The 17,627-nt window shown below is 43.1% G+C and overlaps 1 protein-coding gene across 2 annotated transcripts in view; it reads right to left on the bottom strand.

The window, feature by feature from the left end:
• Positions 1-296: 296 nt before the first annotated feature.
• Positions 297-17,627, bottom strand: part of LOC135560352 (zinc finger protein OZF-like) — a 44,076-nt gene continuing 26,745 nt past the window's right edge. The window contains exons 5-6 of one of the 2 annotated variants that reach the window (XM_065002239.1): positions 7,541-7,547; positions 297-3,533 (exon numbers count right to left, since the gene is read on the bottom strand). In XM_065002239.1, the coding sequence (XP_064858311.1) occupies positions 2,587-3,533; positions 7,541-7,547 (954 nt within the window). In that variant the 3' untranslated portion in view covers positions 297-2,586. Of the gene's footprint in view, positions 3,654-6,903; positions 7,077-7,540; positions 7,548-17,627 lie in introns of those variants that run through there. The other variant, XM_065002238.1, reaches the window with a different exon arrangement.

Below are 17,627 nucleotides of genomic sequence, written 5' to 3'. Positions count from 1 at the left end.
AAAACGGGTGGGAATATTGTATTTAGTCAGGATTTCATAAGGCCAGGAATGTCATTGAGAATAACTATAGACAATAGTTAATGTTGCTAGTTTAGGGATGAAGATAGTGAACGTTCATCAATGTTAAGCATGTTTTTTAATTTGACGTGGAAACAATGTTTATTCAACCAGTGGGAGGCTTGTAAAAGCCCACAGGAAAGTGGAATGAGGAACTCTTCATTGAGACAATCATGAAACAGCAATCTGTGGGTGAGTTGTAGTGGATATTATAATATAAGGATCTGCTGGAGTCCAAGTCAAACCAAGATTCTTTATTTCTGAGCTCAGAGAGAATAACAGAGTTTGGTATTTGGTATTTTACTAGGATCCACATTAGCTGTTGCAAAAGCAGCAGCTACCCCTCCTGCGGTCAACACAAAACATGAAACAATTGTCACGTTTCTCGTCGGAAGGCATGGACCAAAGCGCAGCGTGGTAAGTGTTCATGATTTGTATTTAATCAAAAAACATTCAAACAAAATAACAAAGAGAAGAATGAACAGTTCTGTAAGACAAATCAACTATACAGAAAACAACTACCCAAAAAACACAGGTGGAAAAAGGCTGCCTAAGTATGATTCCCAATTAGAGACAACGATAGACAGCTGCCTCCGATTAGGAACCACACTCCGCCAAAAACAAAGAAATACAAAAACACAGAAAAAGGAACATAGAATTCCCACCCTAGTCACAACCCTGACAGCCGCTCTGTTCTGGGCCAGCTGCAGCTTTACTAGGTCTTTCCTTGCAGCACTGGACCACACGACTGGACAATAATCAAGATTAGACAAAACTAGAGCCTGCAGAACTTGCTTTGTGGAGAGTAGTGTCAAAAAAGCAGAGCATCTCTTTATTATGGCTAGACCTCTCCTCAGCTTTACAACCATTGAATCTATATGTTTTGACCATGACAGTTTACAATCTAAGGTAATGCCAAGCAATGTAGTCTCCTCAACTTGTTCAACAGCCACACAATTCATTACCAGATTCAGCTGAGGTCTAGAACTTGAGGAATGATTTGTACCAAATACAATGCTCTTAGTTTTAGAGATGTTCAGGACCAGTTTATTACTGGCCACGCATTCCAAAATAGACTGCAACTATTTGTTAAGGGTTTCAGTGACTTCATTAGCTATGGTTGCTGGTGCTTATATAGTTGAATCATCAGCATACATGGACACACATGCTTTGTTTAATGCCAGTGGCAGGCCATTGGTAAAAATAGAAAAGAGTAGAGGGCCTAGAGAGCTGCCCTGCGGTACATCACACTTCATATGTTTGACATTAGGGAAGCTTCCATTAAAAACCCTCTGAGTTCTATTAGATAGATAGCTCTGAATCCACATTATGGCAGAGGTTGAAAAGCCATAGCACAAACATTCTTAAACAACAGGTTATGGTCAATAATATCAAAGGCTGCACTGAAATCTAACAATAGAGCTCCCACAATCTTCTTGTTATCAATTTCTCTCAACCAATCATCAGTCATTTGTGTCAGTGCAGTACATGTTGAGTGCCCTTCTCTCTAAGCATGCTGAAAGTCTGTTGTTCTTTTGTTTACAGAGAAATAGCATAACATTTGGTAAAACACCATTTTTTCCAACAGTTTGCTAAGAGCTGGCAGCAAGCTTATAGGTCTGCTGTTAGAACCAGTAAAGGCCACTTTACCACTCTTGGGTAGTGGATTAATTTTGCTTCCCTCCAGGCAAGAGAACAAAGACCTTCCTCTAGGCTCATATAAAAAACATGTCAGATAGGAGTGGCTATAGAGTCAGCTACCGTCCTCAGTAGCTTTCCATCTAAGTTGTCAATGCCAGGAGGTTTGTCATTATTGATCGATAACAATTTCCCCACCTCTCCCACACTAACTTTACAAAATTCAAAACTTGCACTGCTTTTCTTTCATTATGTTTTTTTACAAGTTTTTTTCCATCATTCTTTATATAATTGATCTTGGCTTCATAATAAAGTTGATTATTTTTGTTGAGTTTGGTCACATAATTTCTCAATTTGCAGTAAGCCAGCCAGATGTGCAGCCAGACTTATTAGCCACTCCTTTTGCCCCAACTCTTTCAAACATACAGTTTTTAAATGCCTCATCAATCCATGGAGCCTTAACATATCTAACAGTCAGTTTCTTAACAGGTACATGTTTATCAATAATTGGAAGAAGCAATTTCATCTGGTAAAAACAGGTAAACACATTATAAGGCAAACAATATAAGACAACGGGAGCACTGTGTATGTTCTCTGATGAATTGTTAGAAAAATGAGATGTGAAATATCAATATACATGCTAAGAGAAGTAATTTCTCTCTCCTGTGTGGATTCTCTAATGACGTTTAAGTGATTGTTATGAGTAATATGTTTTACCAAAGTCTAAGCTTTTGTAAGCTTTCTCCTCTGTGTCATGCTCTTTCAGGCTTCCTAAATGGGCAAATGCTTTGCACCCTGGGAGGAGTGGTAATGCATCTCACCTCTGTGTATTTTCTCATGTTGGTTCAGGCTGTTTTTCTGGTTAAAACTCCTTCCACACTGGGAGCAGTGTTAAGGCTTCTCTCCTGTGTGTATTCTCTCATGTTGTTTCAGGCTCCCTGACCGGTTAAAACACTTACCACACTGGGAGCAGTGGTAAGGCTTCTCCCCTGTGTGTATTCTTTCATGTTTTTTCAGATCCCCTGACTGGGTGAAACACTTGCCACACTGGGAGCAGTGGTAAGGCTTCTCCCCCGTGTGTATTCTCTCGTGCTGTTTCAGGGTCCCTAACCGGTTAAAACCCTTTCCGCAATGAGAGCAGTGGTAAGGCTTCTCCCCTGTGTGTATTCTATCATGTTTTTTCAGATCCCCTGACTGGCTGAAACACTTGCCACACTGGGAGCAGTGGTAAGGCTTCTCCCCTGTGTGTATTCTTTCATGTTTTTTCAGATCCCCTGACTGGCTGAAACACTTGCCACACTGGGAGCAGTGGTAAGGCTTCTCCCCTGTGTGTCTTCTCTCATGGTTTTTCAGATCCCCTGACTGGCTGAAACGCTTGCCACACTGGGAGCAGTAGAAAGGCTTCTCCCCTGTGTGTCTTCTCTCATGGTTTTTCAGATCCCTTGACTGGCTGAAACGCTTGCCACACTGGGAGCAGTAGAAAGGCTTCTCCCCTGTGTGTATTCTTTCGTGTTTTTTCAGATCCCCTGACTGGGCGAAACACTTGCCACACTGGGAGCAGTGGTAAGGCTTCTCTCCTGTGTGTCTTCTCTCATGGTTTTTCAGATGCCCTGACTGGCTGAAACACTTGCCACACTGGGAGCAGGAGAAAGGCTTCTCCCCTGTGTGTCTTCTCTCATGTTTTTTCAGATGCCCTGACTGGCTGAAACACTTGCCACACTGGGAGCAGTAGAAAAGCTTCTCCCCTGTGTGTATTCTTTCATGTTTTTTCAGATGCCCTGACCGGCTGAAACACTTTCCACACTGGGAGCAGTGGTATGGCTTCTCCCCTGTGTGTACTAGCCCGTGCCGTTTCAGGTTCCCTAACCGCTTAAAACACTTGCCACAGTAAGAGCACTGGTGTCTTCTTGCTGGTTTGGACATCCCTGGCTCTGGTTCCTCTGAGTCTGGTCTTTCTCCTGACAGACAGTGTTTAAAAGAAAAATAGAGACCGAAAGAAACCTCCACATGATAAAACGGCCTTACTATGAGGGTAAATCCTAATCAGATCCCTCAATAACCTAAGACCAGTTTTAACAATCTTAGTGTGATTTTAAAACAAATGTTGTAGAGTTTCCTGGTAATTACTGATAATGGTTACATTACTTATTCATTCATTCTGTTTTACAAGTCAGAACACAAACAAATAAACAGTTCTCGGACACTCAAGACACAGACGTCACTGGATTCCAATCGAGCAGGTAGTTCTAAATATATAACTTTCATAGCTGTATGATACAGAATGCGACCTACAGTCATGGCCAAAAGTTTTGAGAATGAAAGATATTACTTTCCACAAAATTTGCTGCTTCAGTGTCTTCAGATATTTTAGTCAGATGTTACTATGGAATGATGAAGTATAATTACAAGCATTTCATAAGTGTCAAAGGCTTTTATTTACAATGACATGAAGTTGATGCAGAGTCAATATTTGCAGTGTTGAACCTTCTTTTTCAAGCCCTCTGCAATCCTCTTCATAACATTCTGGGCCACATCCTGACTGATGGCAGCCCATTCTTGCATAAGCAATGCTTGGATTTTGTCAGAATTTGTGGGTTTTTGTTTGTCCACCCGCCTCTTGATGATTGACCACAAGTTCTCAATGGGATTAAGGTCTGGGGAGTTTCCTGGCCATGGACCCAAAATATTGACGTTTTGTTACCCGAGCCACTTAATTATCACTTTTGCCTTATTGCAAGGTGCTCCATCATGCTGGAAAAGGCATTGTTCGTCACCGAACTGTTCCTAGATGGTTGGGAGAAGTTGCTCTCGGAGGATGTGTTGGTACCATTCTTTATTCATGGCTGTGTTCTTAGGCAACATTGTGAGTGAGCCGACACCCTTGGCTGAGAAGCAACCCCACACATGAATGGTCTCAGGATGCTTTACTGTTGGCATGACACAGGACTGATGGTTGTCTTCTCCGGACAAGCTTTTTTCCGGATGCCCCAAACAATCGGAAAGGGGATTCATCAGAGAAAATGACTTTACCCCAGTCCTCAGCAGTCCAATCCCTGTGACTTTTACAGAATATCAGTCTGTCCCTGATGTTTTTCCTGGAGAGAAGTGGCTTCTTTGCTGTCCTTCTTGACACCAAAAGTCTTCGCTTCACTGTGCGTGCAGATGCACTCACACCTGCCTGCTGCCATTCCTGAGCAAGCTCTGTACTGGTGGTGCCCCGATCCCGAGCCCTTTTTGTGCAAAGCAATGAGGACGGCACATGTTTCCTTGCAGATAACCGTGGGTGACATATGAAGAACAATGATTCCAAGCACCACCCTCCTTTTGAAGCTTCCAGTTTTGGGGGGGACTCAGTTCAATTGCATGGAAAAGAGGGACTTTGCAATTAATTGCAATTCATCAGAACACTCTTCATAACATTCTGGAGTATATGCAAATAGCCATCATACTAACTGAGGCAGCAGATTTGGTGAAAATTAACATTTGTGTCATTCTCAAAACTTTTGGGCACGACTGTACACACTTCCTTAAACATAAAATAAGTAAATAAGTAATTAAGTGGAAGTCCAAAACTTGTTCTTAAGTCGAAGACACAAAGCACATCAGTAAAATCTCTCCGTTGTTGAAAGGGTTTGACACCTGCTATTTAAATGGCCCAATTTCTTATTTAGACGTTCACAGATTTTCAACATTTTGACTATCGCTGATGTCATATTTTGGGTAAAGTAAAAAATAAAGTGAAATATTTGGAAAGATGTTCCTCAAACTGATAGTAACTACAATAATTTTTTACATCCCTGTTAGTTAACATTAGTTAGTTAACATTTATTCTCTGACAAGATAATCCCTCCACCTGACAGGTGTGGCATATCAAGGAGCTGATTGAACAGCTTGATTATTACACAGGTGCACCTTGTGCCGGGGAAAATAAAAGGCCACTCTCAAATATGCAGTTTTGTCACACAAAACACACACAACGTCACTAGTCACGTTTTGCAGCTGTTTCGGGACAGCACTACAGGGATTCTATTCAACTAACTTTAATAACTAGGGTTAATACCTGCCTGGCGCACAAAGAAAACTTTATCCTTACCCCCCTCTAAAATTACCGCTACAGAATTAGCATAGTAGGCCATGTAATTTAAGGTAATCTGAAATATTTAGGACTGACTTATTCCTTGACACCCATTCTGAAACTCACTGCAGCTCTTTGTAAGTGTTGCTGTCATTTCAGTTTCCGTGGTAACTGACGTGTACAGTGTTGAGTCATCCGCATACAGACACACTGGCTTTACTCAAATGTCGTTGGCATGTCGTTGGTAAAGATTGAAAAAGGTAGGTGCCAAACAGCTGCCCTGGGGAATTCCTGATTCTACCTTGATTTTGTTGTACAGGCTTCCATTAAAGAACACTCTCTGTGTTCTGTTAGACAGGTGGCTCTGGGGCGGCAGGTAACCTAGTGGTTAGAGCGGTAGGCCAGTAACCAAAAGGTTGCTGGATCTTATCCCCGAGTTGACATGGTAAAACTCTGTCGTTCTGCCCCTGAACAAGGCAGTCCTAAGCAGTCATTGAAAATAAGAATTTGTTCTTAACCAACTTGCCTAGTTAAATAAAAGGTTAGTTTTTTTTTTTAACTCTTTATCCACAATATAGCAGGGGGTGTAAAGCCATACGTTTTTTCAGCAGCAGACTACGATCGATAATGTCAAAAGCCGCACTGAAGTCTAACAAAACAGCCCAAACAATATTTTTATCATCATCAATTTCTCTCAGCCAATCAGTCCTTTTAAGTGCTGTGTTTATTGAATGTCCTTCCCTATAAACCTGATCACAGCTTTCCTCAGTATTAGTTCATTAATTAACAGTGTCTAGAGTTTAGTTTGCCTGTTCAACAGTCTTGTAAAGATAGGGGGGGTTGACTGGGACAGGCAATGTAATGTTTTAAGGATAAGTTTTTGTAAAACAAGCACCTTACATTGGATCATCTTGAAATTCTCTCTCTAAAGCTAACTTTCATCAAGGTTTTATATGGTCTATTGCTTTCTCTCTTTTCATTGGCAGAATCCTTTTTCAGTGTTATGATATTCATAACATCCATATCCACCAGTCTATCTTCCTGTCAACTAACAGAACTCCACTGGTTGTCCTGGTAACAGATACCAGTGGGCAGATCTATTGTATTTGTTCAAACTAAACTACAGCACTTACTTTGATGAGTCAAATCTGATCCTTTCATCTCTTCTCCTCCTCTCACAGTTCCACTCAGCCCCGTTGTTTTCCTGCAGTCCACCAGCAGCACAGACAACCTCTTCATACCCAGCAGTAAGGTGCGACCGGGAGAGGCACGACACATGGACTCCGGGAGGCTGGAAGGGCTAGCGTTGTCCTGGTAACCATAAAGAGGGGACACAGATGCACATCATTATGGAAGCTGATGTCACTGTTGTCATAAAGTGCTCTACAGAAACCCAGCCCAAGCCGATAAAGCAAGCTGTATGCTAGACCAGACCAAGCTGTACCATCTGGTGTTCTGATCTGGAGAGACTCTTCTCTTCCTCGTCAGCATCAGGATGTTGTTGAGGCTCCACAGAGGATCCATCATAGTCATGTCTCTCTCCTGTGTGAATGAGAACATCAAACAGATGGTAAACTTCTGATCTTCTATTGCAATCACAGAGTCTTACAAGAGGCATGAATATGTCTAAAAAGGGCCTAAAATGGACACTTTCATCTTGATTTCCTAAAAAAAATATGTGGTGCAAATGTAAAAGGGTTGTTCCACAAAATGGGTACCTTTTTTATATTTTAAGTAGAACATACGCAGCCATATTGAATTTTAAAAGACTGTTATACTAGATGAGGGGAACTTTAATGTCGACCACATGGAGAATTCAATACATCTAATTGAAAAGTCCCAAAAGTATATGAACCAATGGCAGATCGACCATTTAACAATTCCTACAGTAAGAATGCCCATTCAAAACCCCACATTAGTTCAACAACTGCATAGTTTGTGTCCCTGTTTTTAAGACAGTCCTCACTGGTGTCAATCGGATCTTCTGTCTCCTCCTTTTTCACTCCCAAAACGTCTTCCTCCTTCACGTTTATTAAGATAGCATCCTCTTCCTCTCTAAAAGGTTCTTTCTCTTCTTTCACTATAACAGCCTCCTCTTCCTCCTTTTTCATTCTGAAAGATTATTTTTCCGTAAAGCAGACCTCCTCTTCTTTAGCAAGGGAGGGAGGAGTAGTTTAGTGAACTCACGGTCAGGGATGTTAGCTAGCTACCTAGCTAGCATTAGCGACTAGCCTAGTGCTAACCTCACTATCAATCTTTAACAAATTGAACAACAAGTTGAACAACAAATTGAACAAGCACATTAGGTTAAAGTTCACCAGTAGATACGTCAACCGAAATGTGTCTAAAACACTGAGATTAGCTAATGGACAATAACATGGTCTAAAGAATCAATCATTCAGTTTTATGTTGTCTAGCAGGCTACCGAGTTGGCGCCTTGTTGTTCCTGAAGAAGTGTCCCGTCCAGTCCATTATACGTCACGCAAGTAGCATCAACGGACAGACGCCCATCGCCATCAGCTGACTGGAGTGGGTAATGCAGTTTGGAAACAATAGTTATTACACTTTTTGTGTAGGAAAGAACGTCATAATAATTCAACAATAAACAGATATGTTTTCTCTTATGTCTTACAAATAATACTTTCCTGTACACAGACGTAGAAGCTTAAAATGAATATGTGGATGATGAATAAATACTTCTACGAATAGGTAGTGTGTTAAAACACATTTCTGTTAATACTCTTATTAATTTTTCACATTCGTTTTTATTAGATGTGACCATACTTTTCCCTTAAAGCCACGCGCTATACGATACAAATCATACTGTAAACATTGGAGCAAATGCATCACATGCAACAGAATCGCTGAATGAATTCACCCCTGATGATGCGTAAACACAGTTCACTTTCACAACTGCCACGTTGTATTTCCTCTCACATCAATTCGCTCACCTTTTTCCTTCGCTTGTGGACGTCAATGCGCAACACATCAGCTGTAGGTGACCAGGAGTTAAAACCTTTCCAAACCAAACCATTTCATAACTGCTACACACAGCCTACATCGTTGTCACCATATTAGCTAAAGTAATGTCATAGTCAACACAGCTAATATAAGTAACTTGTTAGTAAACCTGCTACAATCATGACAGAGCTCCTCTGTGGAGATGCTACATGTTTCATCATTAGATGCTACAGTCCTCCAACAATGGATGTCATATGAATCTTTACCACTTGCTCTGTAATAGGAGTAGTATTTTTCCTCGACTCACCTGTGTCCCCGCACATTGACTCTGTTCTGGTACCTCCTGAATATAGCCTCCACATTGACTCTGTTCCGGTACCTCCTGTATATAGCCTCCACATTGACTCCACATCCTGTATATACCTCTGACTCTTCCGGTACCTCCTGTATATACCCTCCACATTGACTCTGTTCCGGTACCTCCTGTATATAGCCTCCACATTGACTCTGTACCGGTACATCCTGTATATACCCTCCACATTGACTCTGTTCCGGTACCTCCTGTATATACCCTCCACATTGACTATGTTCCGGTACCTCCTGTATATAGCCTCCACATTGACTCTGTTCCGGTACCTCCTGTATATAGCCTCCACATTGACTCTGTTCCGGTACCTCCTGTATATACCCTCCACATTGACTCTGTTCCGGTACCTCCTGTATATACCCTCCACATTGACTCCACATTGACTCTGGTACCTCCTGTATATACCCTCCACATTGACTATGTACTGGTACCTCCTGTATATACCCTCCACATTGACTATGTACTGGTACCTCCTGTATATACCCTCCACATTGACTATGTACTGGTACCTCCTGTATATATCCTCCACATTGACTCTGTACTGGTACCTCCTGTATATGGCCTCCACATTGACTCTGTACCGGTAATACCTGTATATGGCCTCCACATTGACTCTGTGCCGGTGTTACCTGTATAAAGCCTCGCTACTGTTATTTTACTGCTGCTCTTTAACCTAAATTATTTGTATTTTATACATAACACTTATTTTTCTTAAAACTGCATTGTTGGTTAATTAAGGGCTTGTAAGTAAGTATTTCACTTGTATTTTGATTTCATTCATGCATTTCTTACATTAATTTATTAATATAGAAAATATAAATATTGAAAATATAAATGTTTCAATTTTTTATATATATTGTTGAATATAATATACTTTAAGGGTATATTAGTTCCAGGATCTCTGCTAGTGTTAAAGTTATGGGCAATTTAATACAGAGACATTAGCATAGTAGGACATGTAACTTAAGGTTACCTAACATAACCCCTGTTCTATGATATTATAAGCCTCGTTAGGGGCGGAGTCTAGGGAGATCCAATCAAACAACATCTGTCAAGCAACAGCTAATAGCAGATGACTCCACTTCCTATATAGGGCCATAGTCTCTCCCATCTTCACATCTAAGTACGTTTGTCTTCCATGTCTGAAAGGTAACCTAGTCAACTACCAACTACCATGGAGCTCATATACTTTACGGTGCCAAGTCTAGACAGGACCATCGCTCAGAGGTCCCCACTCTACTCACCGTATGTGTAGTGATGTCCAGTCAGTAGAACCTCATGAAGGTTCATCACCACAACATGCATCATTACAGATCTCTTGAACAGAGATGCCTTTAAACAATGTATATGTTGTAGCCATACCTCTGGTGGATTGAGCCATCAAGCCCTCTGGAGGTGTCAGATCCTTGCTACTATAGAACCTCATGAAGGTATTTTTTTATTTGTATTTATTTAGCCTTTTTTAACCAGGAAGGCTAATTGAGAACAAGTTTTCATTTACAACTGGGACCTGGCCAAGATAAAGCAAAGCAGTGCGACAAAAACAACAACACAGAGTTACACATAAACAAATGTGCAGTCAATAACACAATAGAAAATCTATGTACAGTGTGTGCAAATGTAGAAGAGTAGGGAGGTATGGCAATAAATAGGCCATAGAGGCAAAATAATTACAATTTAGCATTAACACTGGAGTGATAGATGTGCAGATGATGATGTGCAAGATAGAGATACTGGGGTGCAAAATAGCAAGAGGATAAAAAACAATATGGGGATGAAGTAGTTGGGTGTGCTATTTACAGATTGGCTGTGTACAGGTACAGTGATATGTAAGCTGCTCTGACAGATGAAGCTTAAAGTTAGAGAGGGAGATACAAGACTCCAGCTTCAGTGATTTTTGCAATTAGTTACAGTCATTGGCAGCAGAGAACTGGAAGGAAAGGCAGCCAAAGGAAGTGTTGGCTTTGGGGATGACCAGTGAAATATACCTGCTGGAGCGTGTGCTATGGGTGGGTGTTGCTTTGGTGACCAGTGAGCTGAGATAAGGCGGGGCTTTACCTAGCAAAGGCTTATAGATGACCTGGAGCCAGTGGGTTTGGCGACGAATATGTAGGGTAGTATATGGGGCTTTGGTGACAAAACGGATGGCACTGTGATAGACTACATCCAGTTTGCTTAGTAGGGTGTTGGAGGCTATTTTGTAAATGACCTCGCCAAAGTCAAAGATCGGTAGGATAGTCAGTTTTACGAGGGTATGTTTGGCAGCATGTGTGAAGGAGGCTTTCTTGCGAAATCGGAAGCCGATTCTAGATGTAATTTTGGATTGGAGATGCTTAATGTGAGTCTGGAAGGAGAGTTTACAGTCTAACCAAACACCTAGGTATTTGTAGTTGTCCACATATTCTAGGTCAGAACCGTCCAGAGTAGTGATGCTAGTCTGGCAGGCGGGTGTGGGCAGCAATCGGCTGAAGAGCATGCATTTAGTTTTACTAGCATTTAAAAGCAGTTGGAGGCCACGGAATGAGTGTTGTGTGGCATTGAAGCTCGTTTCGAGGTTTGTTAACACAGTGTCCAAAGAAGGGCCAGATGTATACAGAATGGTGTCGTCAGAGTAGAGGAGGATCAGAGAGTCACCAGCAGCAAGAGGGCGACATTGATAAGAGTCGGCCCGAGAATTGAACCCTGTGGCACCCCCATAGAGACTGCCAACGGTCCGGAGAACAGGCCCTCCGATTTGACACACTGAACTCTATCTGAGAAGCAGTTGGTGAACCAGGCGAGGAAGTCATTTGAGAAGCCAAGGCTATTGAGTCTGCCAATAAAAATGCAGTGATTGACAGAGTCGATAGCCTTGGCCAGGTCGATGAAGACGGCTGCACAGTACTGTCTTTTATCGATGGCGGATATTATATCGTTTAGGACCTGGAGCGTGGCTAAGGTGCACCCATGACCAGCTCGGAAACCAGATTGCATAGTGGAGAAGGTACGGTGGGATTCGAACTGGTCGGTGATCGTTTGTTAACTTGGCTTTTGAAGATTTTAGAAATGTCGGGCAGGATGGATATAGGTCTATAACAGTTTGGGTCTAGAGTGTCTCCCCCTTCGAAGAGGGGGTTGACCGCAGCAGCTTTCCAATCTTTGGGGATCTCAGACGATAAGGAAGAGAGGTTGAACAGTCTAGTAATAGGGATGGGAAGAATTTCGGCAGATAATATTTAGAAAGACAGGGTCCAGATTGTCTGGCCCTGCTGATTTGTAGGGATCCAGATTTGTAGGGATCCAAAAAATCTAATGTATGTACCAACGACAGATTGACAATTAAACAATTTATACAGTACTGAACAACATATTCTAGTGTAGAACTTCAGTAGAATGCCGCTTTAAAACCCCACATTAGTTCAACAACAGTTTGTGCCCTTGTTTAAGACAGTACTCACTGGTGTTAATCTGATATTCTGTATCCTCCTCTTTCACTCCCAAAACGTCTTCCTCCTTCACCTTTATTGAGACAGCATCCTCTTCCTCTCTAAAAGGTTATTTCACGATAACAGCCACCTCTTCCATTCTGAAAGGTTCTTTCTTGTCTTTCACTGTAACACCCTATGGGAAAGGGAGAAGGAGGAAGGGGGGTTGGATCCCCACCCCACTGGGTAGCACAGAGCAACACTTTAAGGGGCATTGCATTCATAATGGCGCTGACTAGGGAAACGCTCCCGCTGTTCTTAGAGCCTGTCTGCACATTCAAACTAAAACAATGTAACTAATAATGGTGTGAAAAATGCCCCTTAGATATTAATTCGGAGGGCAGATATTATTCAATATTAAAGCAGTAGACCTCTCATTAAAGGAGTCAGTCAAAAGTTATACTTAAATCCGAACTGGATTTAACAAAAAATGATATGAAAAGCGCACATTTGTAAATCCCAAACTCTAAAAGCAATTGGAAAGGTAGATACAAATGATTTGTGATGTGGTCAAAATAAAGAATGTAACCAAGATGCTGTGTTTTTGTTTACAGTAGTGATGGACAGCTGGTGGCATTTTCAAAACAGGTTTTCAAACACTTGTAGGTCAATTAGCAGGACAATAGACTCTTTATATCCCGGCTACTGTAGGTGTGAACAACCTGCAAAGTATTCCATGCTTAAGTGCTCTTAAGTGTTACATTTCTAACTCAAAACAGCAGTACAGTATATCTTCATCAACATCTTTATGCTTTCTTTAACAATGATACAAATACTCTTTCAAAATGCAGATGTTTATTTAGTTATGGATCTATAACAAATTACTATGGGAATAAATATCAATGAATGACAGAAATATTGGAACAAAGTTGTCTAATGAAGGTAAACAAATTGTTGCTAAATGGAAAACACTCTTTCAAAACACACACGGTCATGTCGTACAGCGCCATTATGGCTATTAGCAAGAAGCTGGACAATAGACTTGCCTAGAAGCAGGATAGGGGGAGAATTCTATCATCAAATGTATTTCTTAGTTAGGGTTGGCTGTATCACAACAGCCGTGATTGGTTGAAATTTCAGTTTAATCCACCAGAAAAGACCAAACAAATAATATAGCAAAATGTATTATTATGTATCACATCTGACTGTGATTGGGAGTCCCACAGGGCGGAGCACGTGAGAGAACTGGCACCAGACGGGTTTCTCTCCTCTAAAAAACAGAAATACAATGTTTTGGCCTTTATTCAGATTAGCAATCGGTCACTCTAGTTTTTTTGAAAACAAAATAACCTCCAAAATATTGTTATACACTGCTCAAAAAAAAAGGAGGAACACTTAAACAACACAATGTAACTCCAAGCCAATCACACTTCTGTGAAATAAAACTGTCCACTTAGGAAGCAACACTGATTGTCACGCCCTGGTCGTAATATATTGTGTTTATCTTCATTTATTTGGTCAGGCCAGGGTGTGGCATGGGTTTTTGTATGTGGTGTGTTGGTATTGGGATTGTAGCTTAGTGGGGTGTTCTAGTTAAGTCTATGGCTGTCTGAAGTGGTTCTCAATCAGAGGCAGGTGTTTATCGTTGTCTCTGATTGGGAACCATATTTAGGCAGCCATATTCTTTGAGTGTTTCGTGGGTGATTGTCCTGATGTTCCTGTCTCTGTGTTTGCACCAGATAGGACTGTTTCGGTTTTCACATTTTCATTATTTTGGTAGTTTTTCCATGTATAGGTTTTCCTTTATTAAAATAACATGAATCATCACAACGCTGCATTTTGGTCCGACTCTCCTTCACCACAAGAAAGCCGTTACAGAATCACCCACCACAACAGGACCAAGCGGCGTGACAACAGGCAACAGCAACAGCGGCGCAATGAGGATTGGACATGGGAAGATATATTGGATGGCACGGGTTGCTACACATGGGAGGAGATCCTGGCGCTGGGGAAGGGATCGCCTTCCATGGGAACAGGTGGAGGCAGCGAGGAGATGCAGAGGCAGCCGGAGAGAGGAGCCTAAAATGGCGATATGAGGGAACACGGTTGGCAAGGAAGCCCGAGTCAGCCCCAAAAATTTCTTGGGGTGGCTCACAGGGAGTATGGCTACGCCAGATAGGAGACCTGTGCAAACTCCCTGTGCTTACCGGGGGCTAGTGAGACCGGGCAGGCACCGTGTTATGCTTTGGAGCGCACGGTGTCCCCAGTGCGGGTGCATAGCCCGGTGCGGTACATTCCAGCTCCGCGTATCGGCCGGGCTGGAGTGAGGGCAGTGTAGACGTCGAGCCAAGTGCCATGAAGCCGGCTCTACGCATCTGGTCCCCAGTGCGTCTCCTTGGGCCGACTTGCTTACATGGCACCAGCCTTGTATCACAACAGGCACGGTGTCTCCGGTTCGCCTGCATAGCCCAGTGCGGGCTATTCCACCTCGCCGCACTGGCAGGGCGACCGGGACCATTCAACCGGGTAAGGTTGGGCAGGCTCGGTGCTCAAGAGCTCCAGTGCGCCTGCACGGTCCGGTCTATCCAGTACCACCTCCACACCAGCCCTCCGGTGGCAGCTCCCCGCACCAGGCTTCCTGTGCGTGTCCTCGGCCCAGTACCACCAGTGCCAGCACCACGCATCAGGTCTACAGTGCGCCTCGCCTCTCCAGCGCTGCCGGAGCCTTTCTCCTCTCCTGCGCTGCCGGAGTCTCCCGCCTGTTCAGCGCTGCCCGAGCCTTCCTCCTCTCCTGCGCTGCCGGAGCCTCCCGCCTGTTCAGCGCTGCCGGAGCCTTTCTCCTCTCCTGCGCTGCCGGAGACTCCCGCCTGTTCAGCGCTGCCAGAGCCTTCCTCCTCTACAGCGCTGCTGGAGTCTCTTGCCTGTTCAGCGCAGCCAGCGCTGCCAGTCTGCATGGAGCAGCCTGAGCTGTCAGTCTGCAAGGAGCTGCCAGAGCTGCCAGTCAGCATGTAGCAGCCAGAGCCACCAGTCAGCATGGAACAGCCAGATCCGTCAGTCTGCCAGGATCTGCCAGTCAGCCAGACTATTCCAGATCTGCCAGTCAGCCAGACTCTTCCAGATCCGCCAGTCAGCCAGACTCTTCCAGATCCGTCAGTCAGCCAGACTCTTCCAGATCCAGTCAGTCCAGAGCAGTCAGCCAGACTCTTCCAGATCCGCCAGTCAGCCAGACTCTTCCAGACGTTCAGCCAGCCAGTCTGCCAGGATCCGCCAGTCAGCCAGACTCTTCCAGATCTGCCAGTCAACCAGACTCTTCCAGATCCGCCAGTCAACCAGACTCTTCCAGATCCGCCAGTCAACCAGACTCTTCCAGATCCGCCAGTCAACCAGACTCTTCCAGATCCGCCAGTCAACCAGACTCTTCCAGATCCGCCAGTCAGCCAGGATCTGCCAGAACCGCCAGCCAGCCAGAATCTGCCGGATCCAACTACCTGCCTGTGCTTTCACTCAGTGCTGAGCTTCCTCTCAGTGCTGGGCTTCCTCTCAGTGCTGGGCTTCCTCTCAGTGCTGGGCTTCCCTTCAGTGCTGGGCTTCCCCTCAGTGCTGAGCTTCCCTCAGTCCCGAGCTTCCCTCAGTCCTGAGCTGCCCCTCAGTCCCGAGCTGCCCCTCAGTCCCGAGCTGCCCCTCAGTCCAGTGGGGTTCTGGGTGAGGACTACTAGGCCATGGTCGGCGGAGAGGGTGGACTATCCTAGGATGCGAGGAAGAGGGACTAAGACATTGATAGAGTGGGGTCCACGTCCCGCGCCGGAGCCGCCACCATGGACAGACGCCCACCCGGACCCTCCCTATTGTTTTGATGTGCGTCCGGGAGTCCGCACCTTAGGGGGGGGGGGGGGGATCTGTCACGCCCTGGTCATAATATATTGTGTTTATCTTCATTTATTTGGTCAGGCCAGGGTGTGGCATGGGTTTTTGTATGTGGTGTGTTGGTATTGGGATTGTAGCTTTGTGGGGTGTTCTAGTTAAGTCTATGGCTGTCTGAAGTGGTTCTCAATCAGAGGCAGGTGTTTATCGTTGTCTCTGATTGGGAACCATATTTAGGCAGCCATATTCTTTGAGTGTTTCGTGGGTGATTGTCCTGATGTTCCTGTCTCTGTGTTTGCACCAGATAGGACTGTTTCGGTTTTCACATTTTCATTATTTTGGTAGTTTTTCCGTGTATAGGTTTTCCTTTATTAAAATAACATGAATCATCACAACGCTGCATTTTGGTCCGACTCTCCTTCATCACAAGAAAGCCGTTACACTGATTGACAATACATTTCACATGCTGTTGTGCAAATGGAATAGACAACATGTGGAAATTATAGGCAATTAGCAAGACACGCCCAATAAAGTAGTGGTTCTGCAGGTGGGGACTACAGACCACTTCTCAGTTCCTATGCTTCCTGGCTGATGTTTTGGTCACTTTTGAATGCTGTATATATATATAATGTATAATATATTCAATTATTAATTTGTTTAGATGCAACACTCATAAATAAAGTAAATAACTTAACCCTGTCACAGATTTACAACCTGTTACATGTAGACTGAGGACAGAGCTACATGGTGTGATTTTAATCAATAATCATGCATTTATTTGATAAAAATACTTTCTCAACAAAATTACACAAATGTATGTTTGCATTCAATTATGTGCACATTTTAATATTAATTTCCCAAGTAAAAATGAATTGAAACGCCTGGGGACATATAAAATAATATATGATTTTGTAATAATAAAGTTTAAATTAATTCTATATTTATTTCAATTCATTATACTGACATTTCAATTTATATACAAAATCAGTCAGTGGGACTGAAATATTACCAGAGCTCAAGAATGACCCAAATACTGTTAGAATAGAAATGGTTTTCTCTGTCTGTTATTTTTCACATCTAAATGTGGCCATACAACTCCCTTAAAGTGAAGGTAGCTAAATGTAACCACATGTAACATATGGATCTGCATTAGTATAGCATCACAAGTCCCAATGCAAAGTTACCTCTCTTTTCTATTTTTCCAGTACATAAAACCGATCAGAATTCCAAAGAATGCCAAGTCATGTCAGATTTTATTTTATTT

This window comes from Oncorhynchus nerka, linkage group LG15 (genome assembly GCF_034236695.1).
Source record: "Oncorhynchus nerka isolate Pitt River linkage group LG15, Oner_Uvic_2.0, whole genome shotgun sequence".
Classification (NCBI taxonomy): domain Eukaryota; kingdom Metazoa; phylum Chordata; class Actinopteri; order Salmoniformes; family Salmonidae; genus Oncorhynchus; species Oncorhynchus nerka.
Note: the sequence above shows the minus strand (reverse complement) of the source record. Positions and strands in the feature narration are given on the sequence as shown.